General features: G+C 31.9%; 2 protein-coding genes and 1 long non-coding RNA gene across 3 annotated transcripts; 1 reads left to right on the top strand and 2 right to left on the bottom strand.

Annotated features, from left to right (window-relative positions):
• The first annotated feature begins 587 nt into the window (after positions 1-587).
• On the top strand, positions 588-3,285 carry LOC105137694 (xyloglucan endotransglucosylase/hydrolase protein 9-like). Its single transcript, XM_011043528.1, has 4 exons — positions 588-835; positions 1,141-1,241; positions 1,715-1,908; positions 2,639-3,285. Exons 1-4 carry the CDS (start codon positions 670-672, stop codon positions 3,066-3,068), a joined length of 891 nt encoding a protein of 296 aa, XP_011041830.1. The 5' UTR covers positions 588-669; the 3' UTR covers positions 3,069-3,285.
• Positions 3,286-18,246: 14,961 nt separating this feature from the next.
• On the bottom strand, positions 18,247-20,436 carry LOC105137693 (uncharacterized). Its single transcript, XM_011043527.1, has 2 exons — positions 19,564-20,436; positions 18,247-18,785 (listed from the first exon to the last, which is right to left on the bottom strand). The coding sequence occupies exon 1, from the start codon at positions 20,266-20,268 to the stop codon at positions 19,573-19,575; it is 696 nt and encodes a 231-aa protein (XP_011041829.1). The 5' UTR covers positions 20,269-20,436; the 3' UTR covers positions 18,247-18,785; positions 19,564-19,572.
• An 848-nt stretch (positions 20,437-21,284) lies between these two features.
• LOC105137692 (uncharacterized) lies at positions 21,285-23,817 on the bottom strand. The gene is made up of 2 exons (XR_844633.1): positions 23,586-23,817; positions 21,285-21,828 (listed from the first exon to the last, which is right to left on the bottom strand). It is a non-coding gene; the product is annotated as an uncharacterized LOC105137692 (long non-coding RNA).
• Between the last annotated feature and the right edge of the window lie 153 nt (positions 23,818-23,970).

The following is a 23,970-nucleotide window of genomic DNA, read 5'->3' as shown; positions in this document are numbered from 1 at the left end:
TACATTAATGTATAATCCTTACTCAAAATATAAATAACAATTAATTAATTTTGGATGTGCTATTAAATTATTAAATATATTGAATAATATTAATGATAATTTATTTTTTTTAAAAAACTAATTCTAAATTAATTAATTTATTATTCAATTCAAGAAGATAAAAATTAAAATTAAACAAAATCAATTCAATTTGTTATTATTCTGGTGACATAAAATTTATTTAGTTAAAATAAAATATACTATTTTTTTTTAAATTATTATGAAATTTAAGAAAATTTAAAGTCAACTAAACTAAACTCATCTTAAATAAATAAAAATTATTTTTTTATTTACATTATTAAATTAATAAATTTTATTACACAATACACATAAAAATATATTAAAATCCTGAAACCGATTATAATATGATATCAAATAAATTACATCGCTTTTGGAGGAATAGAATTTGCGGACGTGGGATAATATTCTCTGACGTGGAAAATGGTATAGTAAAATTAAATGACTCATAGAAAAAATTAAATTAAGAGGGGTCTTAAAGAGGTAGCCAATAGAGAGTGTGTGGGGCTATAAAAAGGCTGTGTGTTGTGGTGATGAAGCATTGCAGAGTAGAAAGCTTCACTCTTCACTCTCTCTCTCTCTCTCTCTCTAGAGCTTTTTCCTCTCATTTCAATGGCTGTTTCAGTCTTTAAGATGTTGGGTTTCTTTGTTGGGTTTTTTCTAATTGTGGGTTTGGTCAGTTCAGCTAAGTTTGACGAGCTCTTTCAACCAAGCTGGGCTCTTGATCACTTTGCTTATGAAGGAGAGCTTCTCAGGCTCAAGCTTGATAATTATTCTGGTAAATAAACGTTTTTTTCCTCGCAAAGATTGAAACTTTATAGTTTCTATGCACAGAGTTTGAAACTTTAATATCCAGCAAGCTCCAATGCTGCGCCATCTTTGTGGTCTTCGTAAGGCCATTTCTTTATAAAGAAGGGAATGATTCTGGTCTAGAATGTCCCATTGGTTCTGTTACTGTACATTAGTTTTCTTCCAATGCTATCATGTCAATGAACACAATTTAGCCACAAATGTGTACGTGTGTTTGGTTTCTTTGAGTGATTGTCTTCTCGGCATTCACAGACTAATGGAATTCCTTTTCAGGCGCTGGATTTCAATCCAAAAGCAAGTATATGTTTGGAAAAGTAACAGTACACATCAAGCTTGTAGAGGGTGATTCTGCTGGAACTGTTACTGCTTTCTATGTGAGTATATTCAAGCAATTGTTACCCTTTATTTTATCCTCTTGAGATAGAATTAATTGTTGCGTAGCTGGATTACCCCATGACCATGACCGTGACCGTTGTTTTTCCCATTCAATACACTCAAGAAAATCTGAAATGCAGACAATTTAATCTAGGATTCATTTGCCTTCATTAGATGCACGTACCGAGTCCCTAGCAGAAGACCCGTTAATTTTATGTCTCCTGAATTTCCTGTTAGTCTACATTATCTTGCTTTTATTAGCTTAGTACCACCCCACCACCCCAGCGCACCCCCCGAAACAATAACTAATTACTCTCACTGGTTGAACTTTTACCTTAGTAAAAGTCAGAAGGTTTTAATTTTGGATGTTGATTGTAGTGCTTGTCAAACTGTAGTGTGCATTAGTTTTATTTAATTGTGTATTATAGTGTTGACATTGACATTGACAAGTTTTGATCTTTCGATGAAACAGATGTCATCTGAGGGTCCATATCACAACGAGTTTGATTTTGAGTTTCTTGGCAACACCACAGGAGAACCTTACTTGGTTCAAACCAATGTATATGTCAATGGTGTAGGTAACAAAGAACAGAGACTGAACCTTTGGTTTGACCCTACCAAGGATTTCCATTCTTACTCCTTCCTTTGGAACCAGCGCCATGTTGTGTAAGCCCCATCACTTTCTCACAAAAGATTGTTTCTTTTAGTCTGTGTACTATAATATATTTGTTTACTCCTCCCAGACATGCATAACTTGCCAAGATCTGCATAATTGCATGCATTACATGAACATTGGGATCTGTGAGTATTTGGGGCATGTTGCATATAATTTCACTGAAGAGTGGCATGCTAGGCAAAGACTGCTACCTTGTCACATAAAAAGTAGTATGAACAGTTCTGTAGCATCACGGTACTGTTCCTTGTTTCTCTTCAAGGGATACGGAAGGCCTCATCGTTGTTCTGTTCCATATGTCTGAGGTCATGCCCTTTGGCGCTTGAAAGTTATGCGTGGCTAGTGGATGTTACTGGTGTTTTCACACGACAAAATAGCACATAAAACCTAACCCCTAAAAGGGGGACCGAATCTTGGAATATATGTGCCAAAGGGTCAAATGGCGTTTTAATGGTTCTTGGCATGTAGTGGGTACCGTACATACAATACAATTGGTGCTCTTCTGTGATTTGAAGTTTAGCTCTTGTATGTTTCCTGATGGTGCTCATCTTGGCTTTATTGAAAATAAATCTGAGTTCATGGTTAACAAACCAATATTGTATAAGCAAACCTTAATTGGGAAAAAAAATTGGATTAATTATTTGTTAATCTAGCATTTGGACGATAACAAGTTACTGTGTTGACTATAAGCTAATTTTGTCCCTCGTATTGGTTTGTTTACAGGTTTCTAGTGGACGAGATCCCAATTAGATTGCATACCAATATGGAAAACAAAGGAATTCCTTTTCCAAAGGACCAAGCCATGGGTGTATACAGCTCAATATGGAATGCAGATGATTGGGCTACACAAGGTGGCCGTGTCAAGACTGATTGGAGTCATGCACCCTTTGTTGCTTCCTATAAAGGATTTGAAATCGATGCATGTGAGTGTCCAGTATCAGTAGCTGCAGCTGATAATGCTAAGAAATGTAGCAGCAGTGGTGAGAAAAGGTACTGGTGGGATGAACCTACGTTGTCTGAGCTCAATGCGCACCAGAGCCATCAGCTTTTGTGGGTTAAGGCTAACCACATGGTCTACGACTACTGCAGCGACACTGCTAGGTTCCCAGTCACTCCTCTAGAGTGCCTGCACCACAGCCACCGCCACCACTAGGACTGAAACAAGGGTTTATAGTCATGGAGGAAGGAGGGCTTGGGGTTTTTTTGGTACTGTTGTAAAAAGAAGGGGAAAACAAAGTCAGATAAACATGTCTTCCATGTTTGATATCTTGTTCATGTTGTCCTCTTTCAGGTTTTGTTTTGTAAGATAGTATTATTGAGTAATATGTGATTTGTTCTTTCTTTATTTCTATGGGAGCACCTTTTCCAAATGTGTTATAATGTGTTCGCAGAACCAGTCGCCATGCTGATGTAATTCGAATGGGGTCCTACTGGGAGACTCTTAACAATAGGGTGGGTACATTTATGCACTGGATGTCCCGCCATTGGAGCCATGGAAGTGAAAACTATGACTGGTGGATGTGGAAAAGAAAGACAAGTTTATGCAAGCAATGGGACTGAAGAGCCAGCTTGCGTACTGGTTTGAAAATAAACACGAGTAGAGATAGGCATTGGGGACCCTAAACCTCTATAGGGTCTAGGTTTTAAGTCAACGGATTCACTCGCCGGGCTAGGCCGAGTATTACAGCTAAGAAACAACCACCACCATCATAGTTTCAAAGAAGAGGGGAAAACTATGGGTTTGGAGGGGGGAGAGAGGGTGGGGGGTTCCATAGGGCTTTTGCGCAGACAAAAAGCACGAAAGTTTCAATTTCTGAATCAAATGTACTGATTGATGCTGTAAGTAAGAAATTAAGGAATAGCAAAAAACCAAAAAAGAGCACAGATGATGGGATGCTATCACACTGTACAACAGGTGAAATGGAAAGTATAGTATATTGTCTATTGTCAAAGGCACTTGATTTAGGCTAATTCATGCAAAAACACCTCATGAATTGGAGGTGGTTTTGACTAAGATTTTCTCATTTATTTATTTGTTATTTCAACTCTTTAAGTTATAAATGTTTTGATTGACTCCGTTTTCATCACTTTCTATCTATATTCTTTGTTAAATAACATGCAACTTATGTATGATTTCTTATAAAATTGGTCAAGAAAATAAAAATATTAAACATTATTTATAACAAGTTAAAAATTATCATCTAGAAAATCAACCCTTAATGGTTTTATAGCTTTTTATAATCTTTAATGTTTTTAATGCAAAACATGTGATTATGATGTTTAATGGTTAAACATGATAAAATTAAACAAAAAAATATTATATTTATTTAACAACACCACACCCTATGATTCAACAATTAAAATCATAATTATTGATCAATGTCATTATCACAAAATTAGATTAGTTTAACGAGTTAATTCAAGATATAATATGATCTAAGATTTATAAAATAAAATAGAAAAAAACTGACCTATGATTCAATTAAAAACTAGAGCTCATCTAACTTATCAGTTTATTTATTTTTTAATTTCTTTTCAGAACTAGGTGCTTGTTCAGTTTAGCGTACTGTTCTGCTACGAGGGAGACGCGCCATTGCCACCAAGAATTCTGATTCCAAATGAAATGTGAAAACCATGGTGTAATTGTTTAATTGCATTATTACAATCATGATGATCGGAGATGGATAAATACAATTTACCCATAAATTTCTTGGACCATATAAAGTTTTTTGGGGACACAATTCCTTGGAGTTTTGAGTTTTCCCTTCCACCATGGGATGGCCGACTGCTTTAAAAACTGTGCCTTTTCTCATGCCAGGGAATTTAAGGCACCAAGAGAGATGGGAATCGACTCCATAGAGTGCATCCAGGCCATCTTAAATGATGGTCGGCAAAAATAATAGTGTTCGGGAGAGCGGTCAATTTTAGGAATCAAATGATTCCACTCGAGGGGCCCTTCGGCATCCAAAGTAAGAAAGAGGTCAGAGAGAGAGAGAGTTTATTCTGGAGTAGATTAACCAGTGGCAAACACATCCAAGCAACAGGCTGTTCCATGGTACCACAAGTCCAGTCATTCACACAGAGGTCGTCTGCATCACATCGAAGCGTGCATGGCCATTGATGTATCTAAAGGAGTGAAGGACACTCATTATTCAGTATCATGCTGGGATAGTTCAGTGTATGGGGCTCATATTCAGGACTTGTACTCATCCTCTTCTTGTTTTCCACATATTTTTGGCTTTGGATAAATGAAGCTAGAACTTCGTGTAGAGATTGAGATGGATAATAATTAAGGTTTATCATGATTTGTTTTGCACAGAAGAAAGTTCTCAAGTTAATTCGAATTTAACGTTAAAGGTTTATAATTAGGTGATCAAAGTAAGAGAATAAAAACCACATATAGTAAGTTGAGGTAAGATATTAAGATAATATGTAAGATTAGACTTGTCAGACTTTGTTAAGCGTTAATGTTAATCATAAATTATTGAATAAAATGAATTTATATTGTTTTGGATATAAAAGTTTTAGAAATTCTCTTAAAATGATCGATTTATATCAATTTTTGAGTAGATAAATTACCAGGCATGAACAAGTTAAATAATTTTAATTTAAAAACTTCATTATTGATAAATTATAAATCTCCATGGATCTTAAACATTGACATCGATCATCTGGTACAGTTAGTCCTAAACAAAATCACTTCAATTTACTAGTTATTGGGTCTCAAACATTAATTATAGCATGGCTATCATATGAAAAGAATCAAGACACAACGATACAACCATAACTTTTTCGCACCTAATTATAGAATAAAGTCCAAAGTAAACAAGTGAAACATCAACATCTAGATAAGACGTTGGTAATTTATGTAATGAAGTCGAGCTAGCATGAAGTGAAGGAACTGGCCTAGATTGAAGGAATAAAGGCAAGGGACATGCACAATTTGGAGCCCACAGAGCAAACTAGCTAGAAGAGGATGTGAAACCCTTTGAAATGAGATATCAATTTGTGGAAAAATTTGTGGTGAGAGCTTTTGATGGGGTGCGTCTGTTTTGTACTCGCTTTTATGTCTGCGGTGTAAATAATATAACAAGGTACTTAGTGATTATAAAAACTATGTTTTATATAGTGAGATTTATTAAAAATTAAGTTTAAATACATTTTTTTGTAAAGGATTTTTGCATATTTTTTTAAATAAGTTTTGTAAAACACCATTTGTTTTTGGATTTAAATATTTTAAAAAAAAATTCATAATTTTTATTTTTTTAATTTCAAATTAATATATTTTTTAGTGTTTTAGATCATTTTAATATGTTGATATCAAAAATAATTTTTTAAAAATAAAAATATATTATTTTAATGTATTTTCAAGTAAAAATCATTTTGAAAAATAATTATAACCACATAACTATCAAACATTTTATACATGTTTTTTGCTGTATATAAACCTTAACTATAATTTTTACTAAATATATATTTAAATCCAACTAATTATATTTTTTAAAAATTTATTTTTAAAAAAATTATAACCACAAAAATTATCTAAAAAACAAACACACTCAAAGTTATTACTTCGTTTATAATGAAAGACAATCAAAACAAATGCTTTTAGCATAGTTTGTTTTGTCCCTAAAAATTGAAATCCCAAAATGTTATATATATTTGATGATATACATAAATGCAAATTAACATGTTTTTGAAGGTGCTTAGATGGATCTTTGAGTAGATTACTCCCTAAATCTATTTTGAAGAGAAATAGAAGATGATGAAAAAAAAATTAATTATAAAATTTACCAAACATGATAAAAATATTTTCATTTATACTGAATTTTTTTTTTATTTCTCTCTCTTATGTCTCTTTTCTTCTTGTATCATGTCTCCTCAAAGATTAAATATAAATAGTTACTTCTAACATACCATAAGATTTCTCAAGCATAGTCTACATGGCTTGAATGGTTTATTTTGCCTCTTTTTTTTCTCTTTTTTCTTTTTATTATTATAGAATTCCAACCTACTCAAAAACTTAATCTATCACATTTCCATACTTGTAAATATATATAATTATTGAATTTTGCGTAAGCTATTTACCTTTCCTTTGCATATTTGGAATGACTTAATTATTGACAAAGCTTATTAATCATGTAATCAAGGATCCATGGGGCTTCGACCCACTCCATGGTGCCTGTGGCAAATTGTAACACCTCGACAGCAAACTAATCAAAGCCCAACATAATCTTAGAACCTGGAATAGTTTCTTACACAACCCAGATGTAAGTCCAATTGTACTATGTTGTATATTACATACAAATGAAGGCCCGAAAGGGTAGTTCCTTGTTGGGTATATTTTTGAGCAAAGAGAGGTACACAAGATTGTATTTGATAATACTTTACATGAGAAGAGACAATACAGAAATCTGGGAATTTGTCTGGTCGAGAGAGTAATTATGATCTAGTTCATTGCTTATTAAAAATCGAAGGTGCTCTGGTGGGATCGTCAAAAGCAGAAAGAATTGCAATCAATTTGATATTAATTGATTGACAATGTTTCTTTGATTCCAATCAAGAGTCATTTAGGTTTAGTTTGTTTAGTGAAAAGTGTTTCTTCTAAAATATTTTTTAAATTTTTTTATGTTACTATTAAAAAACCTGATTAATTAAAAAATATTTTTTAGTAAAAAAATTGATTTAGTTTAGAAAAATATTTTTATTTTTATTTTGAACAGAATATACTTTTTATAAATTTTAAAAAATTCAAATTTTTTTATAAATTATTTATTATATCAAATTTAATCTTAAATTTTTTGATTACTATAGATTTTATTTTCAATTATTTTTTATATTTGTTCTCAGTGTTATTACTTAAAATTTAATTTAATTTAATTTTTATATTAATTTTGATCTCCATTCTCTTAATTGTTATTTTTTATCCTTTTTTTAATTGAGTTTTTTTATATATTAGATTTGGTTTCTAATATTTTTATTTTTTTATTTTATTTAAAATAATTTATTATATTAGATTTTTTTTCAATCTTATTATCTTTCATCTTTTTTATTTGTTAGATTTGGTTTTTTCATTCGTATTTATTTAATTTAAAATAATTTATGAAATTAAAAATTTCTAATTTCATTCACCTCTAGCTTTTTATTCTATCAGATTTAATCCTTATTAATTATTTTAATAAAAAATTAAAATATTAATAAATTATTTTACAATTCTTTTTTCATAACATAACTAATACGGAAAAATATTTTTCAACTTATTTTTTATAAAATTATCAAATATAAAAAAGTAATCTATTTTTCAAAAAAATCACTTTTTATAAAAACAACTTTTGAAAATAAAACTACTTATTGAGTAAATACCTTACATATACATGCAAAAAAAGTTCTCATCACTTCAGTCTCTTTTACCAAACTCCATTTACATCATATTCAAGAACCATCATTAACTACATAACTACATAGTGATTTTCTTTCTCTGGGTCTTAAAATCTGATTGAGGTAACGATAGCAATTCCGAGCACCTCAAGCATTATTTGGAAGAAGAAGCAATGATTCAGTGAAAATGCATTGCGACTAATAAGTCTCCCCCAAGGGAAAAGTATTGGGCTATATATCAACCCAGCTCCAACGATAATATTTTCCTCAAGAATCACTAACAAGAAGAAGCAACCATCGTACTATATGCGAATCAAATACCTAAAAAAGAAGCAAGCAAAAAGAAAACAAGATCAGGCCAATCACTAGGACACAGGACCCCAACGTACCGATGGGCAAACAACATCACATTACATGGTCTTGTTCTCACGTTTTTTTCACAACACATGATGTTGTTTTAACCACCAGCAACACCAAAGGAGCCACCAGGTTCTGTAGCTTCCTATAGTTCTCGTATGATTCTCTTACATGCAAGTAGAAGCTAACATAGGACAGGAGATTAAAGCATTTGTTGCCACTGGGGCACTGTTTGCCCAACAACATTGCTAACCAGAAACATGTGGAGCACCATGCTGAGGCAGGGAGCAGCCATGGCCCTAATTGATACAATTTCACCATACACATTGCTCACAGCTAGCCAATTAGAATACCATAAACCGCTGACTCGGGTGCTAAATGGGATTGCTCTGCATGTTCTAAAAATTAATAAAAAAAGACATAAAAATAAAATAAATTCATCCCTAAGAAATATTATCCATGCTGAAGCGCAGAAGGCATTCATGTGTAACCAGTCAATGGTTCCACCGACATTCAAAATCCCCAGGTGCTTGCAAGCTAGCTAGATCTTCCAGCTTTTGACACGATTTCACCTGCCGACCCATACACTAACTACTTTCGCTACTTCAACCAATGGAAAACTTGTGGAAAGTCAATCTTGTGCTTCTGGACAAGATCATGCAGGCAGGTCCATTAAGAAAGCAGAAGAAATCTCTAGATACTGCTTTCGGGTTCTTAAATTCTCCTGCTCAGAAGGGAGTTATGTTTGAATGTGTCAAACTTACATGATAACGTTTATGGGTGAGTCGTGAATATCACGACTTTACAAATAAATAACAATTTTTTTTGTTTAAAAGTATTAGAAAAAAAAATTACTTCTTAAACCACTAAACTAGATATTACCATGACACACACATTTTTATTTTATTTTATTTATTTATTCTTTTTCAAAAGATGATTTTCATTGAATTTAGCTAAAATTATAACATTTTCACTCACATAAACACATATTTCTTAGCACTTAAAATTTACTAACACTTACTATTTATTTTGATTCATCAAACTAGTCTTGGATTTCATCATAAGTTGGGGAGAGCCTTTTTTTCTCCTTTCATTTACCCATTTTATTTATATTATACCTTCAAGAGGTTAACCTAGAAGGAATGTTCTATTTATTAATTTATAAATACAAATTTTGAGGTAAAATGTTTTTGAAAATCTGTTAATTTTCTTAAAATGAACCAACCTAAAGTAAGTGACAGAATATTAAATTTATAAGTTTTCAAAATTAACATATTTTTAAAATAATTGATGCTAAGATTTATTTTAAAATACCTCAGGTCAAATTGAATCACTAATTGGTTTAATAAAATAAAAGAAAAGTTGAAGCTAAAGAAATTAAAACATAGATCACTAATTGGTTTAATAAAATAAAAGAAAAGTTGAAGCTAAAGAAATTAAAACATTGGATAATTTCTTGAAATAGCATATTATTTTCACTTCAATTATCTTGATGCTCACTTCTTTGGAACCCTAACACTTATTTTCGAGAGTGAAATCTAAATCTCTGACAATCCAAATAAAAACATGTGGAGATATAAGACTATTTTCAGGGTATGGGAATCTCTTTTCATCTCACTCTCTTGTAAATTGATTATATATTAAGCTATTTCATTTAATTTTAAAATCTATTTTCTTCTTGCCCAATACGTTTTCTTTTCTATCAATTATTTATGCATATTCTTCACTTCTTATCCCCATATATTTCCTTCCTTTCTTTCTTTTAGTGGCCAGGATTCAAGATCTTTTGAACAGTCCATGTGAGGCCTACCTTCACATGAAGCTCTTAAGCCATGACCACAAAGATACCATATAAATGGATATGGCCATCAAATTTCAGTTAGGCTATGCTTATCATTTTGTCAATTATTTATAAGGTCGTGATCACATGCTGTCCGGCATCTCGTATACAACCACCAAACGTCGGCAATTCCAGTTCACAATCCAAGATATGTCAGCACACAATTTCGATAATGAAAACCCAATTATCTACAAGAACTATAGGGATTCGTGTGTTTGCTTGCCCGTTGCCTACCACCTAGCTTTGTCCTTGGGGTAATTCTGCATGCACTGAGAGTCGTCCCTTGCATATAATAATGAATTATGAGTTCATTTTATTACATATATATTTTTTAATCAAATAAAGTTTGGTCTGCATTCCCAAATTCTCCCTAAAACTATATTGACCTAAAAATTAAAAAGAAAAAAGAAAAAAAGAGAGGAACGAATTGTGAGTCATATGATTAAGTAGATCCCTCGAAAGGTCAAATGTGGGTGTGACAATAAATGTTACGGCTCCAAATTCGTGAGTGTGTTAAGAATGGAGTCAACTGGCTATGTTATCTTGAGCTTTTTGACTAGAGGGCCACTTCGGTGGGCGGTTGTCCTGCCAAATTGCAACACTAACTTATCACCGACTATCTAATAGTTTGGTTGTATTTGATATAATTTATGCATTTGTTTTAATGTTTTTTAAATAATTTTAGTTTGAAAAAATATTAAATTAATATTTTTTTTAGTGTTTTAATATTAAGAATTTTTTATATATATAATAAAATGGGCAATTTGTTTATGATGGGATAGCATTTATGTCTTCAATGATAGCATCAATCAATCTAAATTAATCTTTGTGGTTAAATGGGTTTGCCTTTTGATTTAAGGTAGAGTTTTAGAAAATGTTGTAAGAAGTATTTTTCATGGATATATATTAATTTAGTGGAAATATACTTTATTAATTAATTTTAAATGAATTTTGAAAGATAAAAATATATTTTTTTAAAGTATAGGTTTAATTTAATGGCGGTGTTATTCCTATTCCTTTCAATTATTAACCCCACTCTATTGTTTTACGGCGACTAAACAAACCTTTATTTAAAAAAAAAAATTCATCAAATTACGCTTAAATACAATACAAATAGTATTAATAATATTGTTAAAGTTAGTGGTTATATTAGAATGTTTCGTGATATTGTGAATTGTGAAATATGAATTTGTATTTTATAAGATATGATTTTATCAAATTATGTATAATTATTTTGTTTATAAGTACAAAAATATAAAAGCAGATTTTGATCATAATAATTAAAAATTAAAAAAAAAACAAATTGCACAGAAGAGCCTTCTTCGTTTGAAGGGCAATAAATCCCTGTGGTCTGTGTCGAAAACCTAACAATGTCTCCATGAGAGAGCTCCCCAACATAACTGCTTTTCCAGTTGGGGAATGCCTACTGTGGGCTTTCAATTCTCTAACTAACGGGAAATATTAATTAGGAAAGAGTAGCTATCGATTATTTGTTTATTTATTTATTTTTATTATTTTTAAAATTATGCATCAAACTAGTGAGTATAGCCACTTTAACTTCAAAGATTTTAAAATTTTATCCAAAACAATATTATTTAAAATTTTATATTATTTTTTATTCAAATCATATCATTTCTTAATTTAAAAAACCTTAAAATAAAAATAATATTGTTTTAATAATATATATTTTAGATCAGTTCGGAATTCAAACTAGATCTTGTAATTATAATTAAAACATATATTCTAATTATAATTAAAACATATATTTAGAGTTGAAACAAAGACGATAGAAGAAGATTTTTTTTTTTTAAAAAAAAGTATGAATCAATTCTCTAATAAACATGCTCAGAAAGAAAACATTAATAGCCAACCAAGTAGTTGCCTTTGTTATAAATCAAGAGCATTTTAGCACCACCATTTTCATGTTCATGTTAAAATCTTAATTTCTTACCAATGAAGTATTGAGCTAATAATTAAAATATTACTATATCTTTGTAAAAATAAGATTACAAGTTTGATTTTTAAAAAGTACATTCATTAAAAGGGACTAGTTTATCTATTCGAATCATTTTGTTTTTGCTAGTAAATCAAACATAATTACTTACATGTATAATATATATGTGAATGCAATATTTCTGAAAATAATAATAATAATAATTAGATAAATTTTAAAAATGTAGCTTATCTAATTACAAGACATAGCAAGTTCTCCGATATGGTTCAATGTAAAAACAAAAATTATTTTAAATTGTATGGTAAAACTTCATGCCATATGTATATAATATGTATTAAAGAAAACACATTATCTCACATGCTATATATGGAGCTCAAGACCCGTTGAACCTTCCACTAAATTAAAAAAAGATGAAATACGCATATGATTTTTATTGATAGGTATTAAAGATTTAGTTTGGAGTAAAATCATAACATATTTTAAAAAAAGTTAAATTAGGACATAATTATCATTTAAAATTAAGAAAACTATACCCTTTTTTCTTACAATGAAAACTATTCTTTCATTATCTTTCAAACAAATTTGTTTCCCTAATTACTATTTATGTTCATTAGAAGAATAATTTGTAATAAAACTCCTCATTACACCACTCCAATTTAATGCTTGTGGCTCATTTAAAACTTCATATAGAAATTTTTGATTGATCCATGAAATTTGAGCAGAGATTAAAACACAAAAAGAAAATTAAAAAAAAATTCTATCATCGACCATTCTTAATCTCCACAACATCTAAACTAAAATTGATTTTTCAATACTATATCTTTTTTATTCGTTTTTTGTTAAAAACAAGGAGGCTCCCGGGTTCTAAGACTATATATATATATATAAAACTTCTCTTGCTTTCACAAGGTCCGCAACCCCACAAAGCTAGACCTCCTTAGCTGTTCCAAGCCCCACACACGCACAGTACCAGACAAAAATCTCCCCATATATAAAGGCCACGATTCTTGCTCAGTTGCTCATTATTATCCATGTGCCCCAAGTTACTCATGTTTTGAGCCCTGAACACATCAACCCAGTTCTCGTCCTTGTCTTGCCAGCTCTAGTCTCTAGCTAGCTAAATATATCATTTTTTTGGGCGGTGAAGTATGGCTAGGTTTGGTTTCTTTTTCTTGATTTTTGTTGGGATATTGGTACTTCAAGCCATGGCTGATGATAAATCTGAATTTCAAAATGGAGTGAGGCCGAAAGGAGTTGAAGAAGGAGGGAAGCCCGCATCAAGTCCTACGCAGGCTGAGACAGAGTCAGGAGAAGCTGAAGCTCCTGGGATTAGAAGGCTAGGAAAACATCATTCATCTGATAAGTCTGTTGCTGGTGGTGGTGTTATCCTCGGTGGTCTCGTTACTGCCATTTTTGCTGCTGTTTTTTGCTACATTAGAGTTACTAGAAGAAGACACGGTCATCAAAGTGGCCATTGATGTAATGGGCTTCAAAGTTTGGTGATTCTTGTGGGGTTTTGTGGGATTTTGGGTTCAAATTGTTAAGTATAGAATAGTAAAGGAGTGTCTTGATACAAAAACATTATGTAAGAATTAGTATATATATTCGTTTAGTATTAATATACAGTATAAAGTACATGGTGAATATAGATTGAAGTTTTTCTACGCATTTTTTGCATCTCTTTTCTTTTTGGGAGTTTCAACTTTCAATTGTTGTGTTTTGGACTGGATTTTGCTAATAAATAAGCTAGGAATTAGTTGTTAATTATTAGACAAATTTGAAGACTTTGAGAAACCCTAGAATTTGCTTAAAATAGAAGAAGAAAAAACACAACTCCATAGTAAAATTCTTTGGCGAACCTCAAATAAGTCCCTCAACTATAGAGAAAACTCTCAAATAAGGATGGAAAACTCACGTTTTCTTGAGAATTTTGGACTTGGTTGAGATTTGGATATTGTTTGGTGACTAATTTGATCTCGCCCATTTTACTCTTCACTCTTATTTATTTGCTGTGAATGCTAAATATGAAGATCTAAGACCCCATTTTCAGTTACGCTGCAAGCTTCCTCTTGTCATTTATTTTTCTGTCACGAAATTTAAAATACCGCATGTCTTTGTATTATAAAATGCAGTCATTGCAGTGTTATTATAATATTGTTTTTGCCTTATGGATTGATTTGGAGCTCAATATATGACTGAGGTTGAGTTAAAATAAAAAATGGATGGAAATTAATCTAATTAAATTTAAATAACTTTGCAGTCAATTTATAAACCGTTAAAATTTCATTGAAATTCTTTTTTAAAAACCTAATATCTTTTACCTATTTTTCAAAATCTTAAAATCAAAATCAAAATTTAAATTAACGCGTACAAACCCCTCAAACTTAAAAATTTATCCTCGGAAGAATTCATGTGGCTGGCAGTATTTAATAAATTTGGTCAGTGCTGCACTTTTTGACTGGTTAAAAAACTACATACCAGTTGATAAAGATTAGTAAATATAGTTTAAAGTATTTTTTATTTAGAAATATATTAAAATAATATTTTTTTGTTTTTAAAAAATTATTTTTAATATCAGTATATTAAAACAACTTAAAAATAAAAAAAATTTAAAATTTAAAGAAATGCAAATATGCTCATAGGTAATGTTTCAAGGTGGACTATTTTGGTGCTTTTCCCGTTTAAAAAGTATTCCAAATGTGTGGGAACATAGCAATTGTTGAGAATTTCATGGAACTCCATGTTCAGCTAGAATGGTGTTGATGTCGTTTTGGCAAATCCAATTTGTACTTCAAGAAATGAACTTGCTAGCTCCTTTTTGGTTAAAACAAAGACAAGAAAGATATCCACCTTCTTTTCTAGTTTAGGAGATTGATAGTTGTTATTATTATTATTATTATTATTATTATTATAAATAGATAGGTAATGTTGATTTTTCTATAATATAAAAAATTAATGCTTACGAGTGTGTTTTATAATATAAAAAAATAACCAGAATAAATAATTCAAAATTTAAAAGAAAAGGTAACAACAATAACCTAAAAAAATAGTATTGGTAAAAAAAAAACCCACAAAATTAAGTTTCAAGATAACTTAATATCAAAAAACAAAATAAAAAGACAAAATTAAATAATAACAAAATAAATATCATGTCAACCCAATCTAATATATCAAACTAGTAACTTACATGATGAGGCTAAACCAACCTCATAAAAAAATAATTGAAAAATATAATAATAGTCAAATTTTAATAATTTAAATATATAAAACTAAAATAATAAAAAAAAACCTAAAAAAATGAAACACTTGCGATAAGGATGATGCAAGTGGTTAACCTCCTATGGCTATAAATTAGCCTGTTCCATTCTTTTATCTTAACAATCTTTTTCCTTATATATATATATATATATATAGAAAAAAGTGGTGAGGTATGATGATATATAATAGATGTAATTAAATTAGTATGGAGAAATTTGATTGAGTATACACATAAAAAATACATCGAATTATTAAAAATAATAAGAAGAATATATTTATTTTTAGAGTAAATACCACCAATTATTTTTAAAATAATATAAAGTTTCTCATGGGACCGATGTTGAAAATGGCAAAACTACCCAAGTAAATTAATGCCAAGAGTAGTTTTAGGACAGAGTATCAAATGCAGTAAAGCTAGAACCACCAGCAAAGCAAGTCCTCAGCTATCCCTACCTGTTCATGTCACTATCAAGACCTACTCTCATTAATACAGATTTCGAGAGCTACCATTGACTCCTACTGGATCTGATGCACCAACTTGGACTCACATTCAAATTTCATGCCAGCACACATAAGGCTGTGATCCTCGAGAATCTAATTGCCAGTGGAGGTTGTATGTTTAGATTTTGTGATTGTGATTTGAAAAAATAAATTATAGTTCATAGTTTTTTTTACTAAGTTCTTTGTATCCTAATGTCTCACCCTTCTGGTTTGGACAAAAGATTGAAATAAAAGGAAAAGAGAAAAAAAAAAAGAAAAAAAAAGAGAGCTTTGAAAATATAATTTCATTTTAGATCTTACATATGTGAAAAGAACTCGAAAAAGAGTGAAACCAAATGTAACTTGCGAGCCCTCGAAATCAAATGGTGTTCAGAGCACGTTTACAGTCCCAAGAACTGGTAACAAACGCATCTTTAATCAACTTTGAAAGTGTCCACATCCCCTCCCATAAAGTCCTTCAATCTTCGCTCCGGTTGCACCACTCGCTCTCACACACATAGAACTATACAAGAATCAAGAACGTCACTGCAAATCAATGGCTTCTTGCTCCCATTGGTGGCATGCACCTGTCTACTTTGTTGCCTCAGTAGTCTTGGCGTTCATAGCAATCTCCTCAGCATTGAATTCACCATCCAGCAATGCAACAAGACCAACCAGACCAATAAGCAATTACCTCTCATTGAATGCGTCAAGAACTCTAAGGGAATCTGAGTTGAATATCATGGCTACCCTTCTCTTGCTTTCCCCTGAAATTTTCTTTTTATCTCCCAGCATAACCATCTTTGCCATTAAAGACTCTTCCCCTTCTAGTACCACCCTCCCTCGGTTCTTGAAAAAAATCCTTCAATACCACCTCTCCTTCGGAACTATCCACGGAGGATGTCTTTAAGAAACCTCAAGGCAGTTGCTTCCCAGCACTTGCCGATCAAAAGAAACTTGCTGTAACTAGGATTGATGAGAAAGAAAGACTGCTTGAGATCAATCATGTAATGGTATCACAGCCTGACATGGTTCTTGAAAGACATTGCAACTCATGGTGTTCTTGCACCACTTTCATCACTGAGGTCTAAAGATGTTTCTCTGGATGGTAGCCTATTCAAGCTCCAACCTGTGATGCAATTTCCAATTTAGTTTCAGATGCTAATGACCCCAAGAACATTGTTGAATGGACAAGGATTATCCATTTGCTTAGCTCCCACAGAATTGTGTTATTTGCAATTGGATTGAATTCTGTTATTAACAGGATTCTTGCGGATCACAAAAGCTTAGGGTTCTGTAACAATCTTTGCTTCTTCAGAATTTGAGCTTGTGGCATCTTCATCTCCGATGCTTGAGAAGATTGTGAGGTTTCACATACTGCTTCTAAGAATTACATACATTGAACTTGCTGCATTACCACATAAACAACGGCTGATGACATTGCTCCCTTGTGAAGATCTTGAGATTATTAATGGTGCAAATGTGATACAGGGTTTGTCTATTAATGGAGTAGAGATTGCAGCACCAGAAATCTTCCCATCAAGGAAGCTCATAGCTCATGAGATTCCTCAAGCTTTCAAGATGGCTAAATTTCCTAATACATCAAGATAGTGGTTATCATTAGACCTGTTGATAAGCGTTCTGTTCATCCATGCTTTTGATGCACGGTCCAGAAAGAATAGTTCCATTGTTGCTCCACCCCCTGGATGTAGCAAATACCTTTGGGCGGTTTTTCTAATATGAATGAGTACTAGTGTGTTGAACTGGGATATAAAGACTTGATTGTTTCTGTAGTTATTAATTCAACCATGCTATTTAAGTGCTAATGGGTTTTACCCAAATATATATTTTTGCTGGTTGTCTGCTTGAGACCTTGCAGACAACTTAACCAATAGATCTTCATTTTCAGAAATGAATGGCTGGTTTACTGCTAATGAAAAACTTGGCTCAATCAAAGGTTTAAAAGGTGTAAGAGCCTTGGTGGATGGAGAAGCAAGGATCGTGAAGATGGAGTTCTAACAGAACATAATACAGAAACAAAGAAAAAGGATGAACACATGGATGTAAATAATAAGTTGGGCTAAAAATACCCTTATTGATTCAATTCAGTATGAGACTAGAAAGAAACCATCTCGATCTACAATTACTTGCATGAAGTTTACTTTGCTGTTCAATGCCACTACTGAATCTTGAAAATGGTATGGCCAGAAAAAAAAGGATATGCAAGCAAAAACTAAATGCCTGTCTTGTATGTACTTCGGGAAAAGACAACTGGAACTAATATTCGAGGGCAAAAATATAAGTAGTCTGCATGAAAATCTTACTGAATTGTTCATGAACACTTCAACTTAATGCGGTGTCATAAATCAGACACTAACAAGCCATTTATTTATCTCTGAAGAATCATGTGTCCCATGGCAAATTGCAACTTCCTCCTTGATGACAAACTCCATTTGCTAAAGCAGCAAAATAGTTGAGCTTCACTCAAAACATATTGCTGATCATCAAAGGAGATATTACATGTACCAGCACTGAATTTGCATTTTTTCTTTGACATCCATCGATTATGCCTCTTGAAGCCCTTCATTGATTGGTACAGAAAACTACAGAAAAACAATTTTGACAAGCCAAAGTCATTTACCAACTAAGGAAATGGATTCTACATAAAAAAGTATAGTAATCTAATTCAAAAGGCAATACTTATTTACTGTGCCAACAAAATCATACAAATTCAATTTTACAATGTTATGATTAAATCTAAATTTATTTATACTAGTTATAACCATCCAATCACTAAGGTTCATAATTATTAGTTTCGTTTCATATACATACAAAACCAAGACGAAAGTTGCTAGATAAAGCAAATGGCACAATAGAATCACAGTGCTGTTACTGAAGAGAGAAAAGAACCAGCAAGTCAGTCTGCCGATTCTCAACTTTCTAAGGAATAAAGACATAAACTAGACTACCAAAATACAATTCGTGTATAAAGAAACTCTCTACTTAGATTCAGAACTAATACCAACAGAGACACTGCAAGAGATGTGAAGAAACATGAAAAATACAAAATCTAATTCCTCCAATCTTAAATTTTAAGAAAAAGCCTGAGCTTATTCAGATTGTAGGAGCTTTCAATCATCCAATGGTCAAACAATGTTGCTCTTTTTTCTTCCCAGCTGAATTTTCCACTTCCAATGCCATTTGCCAAAGATTATTAAGATTCAGTTTTGGATTAATATCAACAAAGACTAATAATTTTCATTACCAAAAGCAAACTACAGTAACTGTCAAAAATCATCAACGGAATTACAAACAGAAATTAACAGCAACCCCAAAACTGATACAATAAAATCAAATCTAGGAAAAAGGACACATAATTACCGATGGAAATCATGAAGAAGAAGAAACACCAACTCTCATAATAATCCTGGTCATCCTCATCCCAATCAATGTAACATTCTCGGCCCCAACAAACATAGACTTCCTAAACAATCCAACAATTGCATCCACCTCCACTCCACCACATTCCTCTACAACAACCACACAAACCCCACCATTCCTCACAGTCCTCTCCATCTCCCCAGCAAACCTCAAAGGAAACAAAGCCTCTTCCAAATGAGCACTAAAAGCCAAATCAAAAACCCCATCAAAAAAGGGCAAGTTATTGGGGTCAGCCCTTTTAACTAATGGCAAAGAATCCACTATCTCAACACCAGTAACATCACTAACACCCATGTTATTCAGCGCCATCACTTCATGTCCAGCACCTGCTGAAACACAGAGTACTTTGGTTTCATTGTTCAAAAGATTCAGACTTTGGAAGAAAGTTGTGAAAGAAGAGACTTGTGAAAGCCAAGATTTTGAAGACCAAAGTTTCAATCTTTTCTTGGTAGGATCCATGTAAGGGTGGTTTAGAGAATGGTCGCATGTAGAAGAAGGGAATTTGAGGTGGGGTTTTGTAGGGGGTGTGTTTGGTGGGATACAAGTTTGTGGGGTTTGAAGGGAAAGGTAGATAAGGGTGATTGTGGCTATGGCTATGAAAACCAATGAGACTTTGTTTAAGAAATTCTCAACGTGTTTCTCCATTGGGTTTTTGGGTTTGGTTTTGTTAGTGGAGGATAGGAAATGGAGAGTTTTGATTTCGATGCATTGTTGATGATGATGATGGGGAAGAAGAAAGAGGGATCAAGCTGAGAGAGTTTGGACATGACAATGGAGTTTTTGTTTGCTTTGGTACGATGTCGTTTCGTGTGACAAAAGTTTGTTTTGAAGTGTGTTTGATAATGGGCTTGTTTCATACTAGATGTCAGAAAGGCTTAGACTACGGTCACCCTTGTAAAGCTTTCAACATCAAAAAGATTTTGAAGGGTGTTGTACTTTCGCGTGTTTTAAAAATATTTTTTTAAAAAAAATTAATTAATTAATTAATTTTATTTTTTTAATTATTCTGATATTCTAATATTATTTTATTTCAATATATATTTTTATAAATTTTTAAATAAAAAATATTTTATAAAATAATTATTATCAAACTACCAAACACTTCTCTTAATAATGATATATTCTATTATTTTTCCAAAAATTTTTTAACTCAGATTAAATTTTATTTTATAATAATAAAACTTGCTCAACTTGAGATTAAAGTTATTGATTAATTATATTAATTAAAATTTGATTATAATTAATTAAAATAATATTACTTTAATTATTTTAATTAGTTATTTTAAAGTAAATTTTAATTTTAATTTCATTTTAATTTTCAAAGTTAAAATAACTTGATTTGATTTTTTTTTAATTAGCTTACTTTATATATATATATATATATATATATATATATATATATATATATATATATATATATATATATATATATTAAATCTGACTTGTATCAAGTTTATTTGGCTGGATTTAATAACTGAATTTCTATTTGTACTTGAATTAGCGCATCCACAACTTCCTTTTAGTGCATAATTCAAAATGATACCATCGTCGAAGGAATAGCATGCTACCACTTATTACCTCAAACGGCCGCCTAATGTCATCTAAGATCATAAATTGAAGATAATGCATGCTAATGGAATAGCTCTTGCTGTGAGAAACAAGGAAGCTAAAACAAAAATATTGAGGCCGTGTTAATTAAATGCCATGAATTGAATGGAATAATTTTACAATTATGTTTCTGAAATCTCTGTTGTTGAAAAGTAATTTTGTTTCACACCTTGCCACCATTATGGGCAAGCTGGTCCATCCATGGAAAGCTCAACATCAACTCTTTTGGTACTGTGTACAAAAGCGAAACAGAGCTGTACAAGCTTCGATGGGGATGAAGACCATAACAGAAGATCACTATGCTAAGAGGCACCCATTTTAGCTAAGATATCTGCACAAGTTCATATGCATCACACAGCACATCTTCCCTGCAAAATTTCTTTAATGGCTTCAAGCAACAATACGGAACAAGGGTGATAGACGAGTTCATCTGAGCAGGCTTGCAACAGTACTGTTGGGAATCTGATTCAAGAATAACATTTTTTGTTGCCCAATTCCAAGCTTATTGTTGCCACCATATTGGTTATGGTCCATGTAAGCATAAAGGAACCTGCGATGCGAATATCAACCAACCATGTCCATTCCTAATTAAACAACCTGCAACCAAAGGGCCGAGATTTTACTAAATGAGCTCCCATCTGCATTTACATCAACCTGTTTTGAAGGAAGAAAGCTCCAGCGGACAGACCGCTAGCGGCGAGGAGCAATGCAGCATGTAATAATAAAGTTTAAAAGGTTAATCTCTGATTCGACATTAATATGCTGTAATTTGCGATAAAACCTTTACCCTTAATATCTTACATCCTTAAAACTTATTTTAATATTTTTTTTACTCCAATATTTTACCTTACTCCAAGACTTTTCACCTCAAAGGAACCCTTACATTAAAACTAAAAAAGCTATCAAATAAAGACATCATAGACACACAAGGAAGCTTTATAAGAAAAAAAAATCCAGCGCAAGAGGTGAGAAAGAATCCGATGGTTTAAAATCAATGAGTTCTTGCAAGTGCGCAAGAATCCTGCGTTAAAGTTACTTTAACAGTAAAAAAGGGTAGAAACCTTTTATAAAATTATGTGTTCACTATTTTTCATGGGCATAGCGTTGAATATCTCTACAAATTTCTATTTTGTCTCCTCTCAACTCCAATTAATCTTGGCAGATTGGCATTTTCGGAGACAAATTCTTGACAAATTAAATATCCTGGCTCCTCAGTTCAAAATAAGCCCTATACGATATTACAAAACTAATTGACACAATCAAACAAAAGGGTATTTAATGAGCTTGCATTAAATCTCACATCTCTTTCACAAAGAGCTTACTGTACGATTTTTAAATTAAAGGGAATTAAGGTTAATGCTACAAGTTGTTGCAAGGAAAAAAAATAAAATAACGAGCTTAAAGTCATGACACATTAGCACTAATTCAAGCGTTTCTGCACCTATAACCTAACTGTTAGCATATTGGAAACAAGAAGTTACTACAATGTCACCACAGCACATCTACTGCTGCTGCTGTATTCACTTTAGCCCACACAAAATCACAAATCATTAATGTTATTCTCTCATTCAGCACATCTTTCTCAAAGCAAGTAGGGATCTGCTCATTATAAGTAGATTCAAGAAAAAAAGGGTAGATGTGCATGGAACTGAATGGAATATAGATTAAATTAAAGAAAAGGTCCAATATTACAAGCAGTTTCAAAGACAAAAACAAAGAGGCTTATCATACATTCAAAGCACTGGTTGCGCCGTGTAACATAACCCTATTAGCATACTGGAAACAAGTAGTATTACAACACTATATGTTGTAGCAGCCTGAAAAATCAATAAAAATTATAGTTTGTCAAATACATAAGACAGTACATATACCTAAAGAATCAAGCAAACATATCTGTAGATTTTGTTGAGGGGATCTGAAGCATTCATCCGATGTGGCACCGCTTCGCTTCCAAAAGCTTTTAAGATTTAGCTGGTAAATCTATCTTTGCAAAGTCATTGATTATAGTAATTATAGGAAAAATAATAAATAACTTTGCAAAGAAGGATTACTAGCTTAATCATAAGAGCAATTATATATAATTACATAAAGTACTTTATCCGAAATTCATTGCTAAACAGTATCCATCCATCTATTAAAGCGATGTTACCAATAATTATAGGTAAAAAATCTTATATTCCATTTGATTGCACAAATAGAATATATATTCGTAATGTTTCATTCTCACAATGGATGACTATGTATGATGAAATTCATGAACAAAAGAGAGAGCAAAAACATGTTTCCCTCAAATCTTCCACTAATTGTGATAATAGAAAAATCAAAATATAAAATAGATTACAGTTACCCCATACCAGGAGAGTAATGGTTGAAGAGACGGATGAATTAGAGGATGGGAACTTTGGAGATGACAGCCGCCTGCTTACGTTGCTTATCACGTCCTTTTATAGGGACACAAGAGAGTTGGGCAGGGTTTCAGTTTGTTTATGTGGAGTTTTTGGTAATTTCATATGAATTAAACTATAAATAGTAAATACCTTTTAGACGTGAAATCAGCAGATTCGTCTTTTTTAATTTAGTTATAACTAAGATCAATGGCGTGAAGTATCTCGGCAGACTTAACATTCTGGCTCCTCTGAGTCCAAATAATAATTAATATCATGATCTTAAGGATTTTTTCCTTGTGTTCCAAGGCTTAAAAGGATCTGCTTTTCTTTTCTTGCTCTAATTTCTCCTTAG

Source organism: Populus euphratica, unplaced genomic scaffold, assembly GCF_000495115.2.
Source record: "Populus euphratica unplaced genomic scaffold, PopEup_1.0 scaffold69.1, whole genome shotgun sequence".
NCBI classification, from domain to species: Eukaryota; Viridiplantae; Streptophyta; class Magnoliopsida; order Malpighiales; family Salicaceae; genus Populus; species Populus euphratica.
This window is presented reverse-complemented; position numbering and strand designations above follow the sequence as displayed.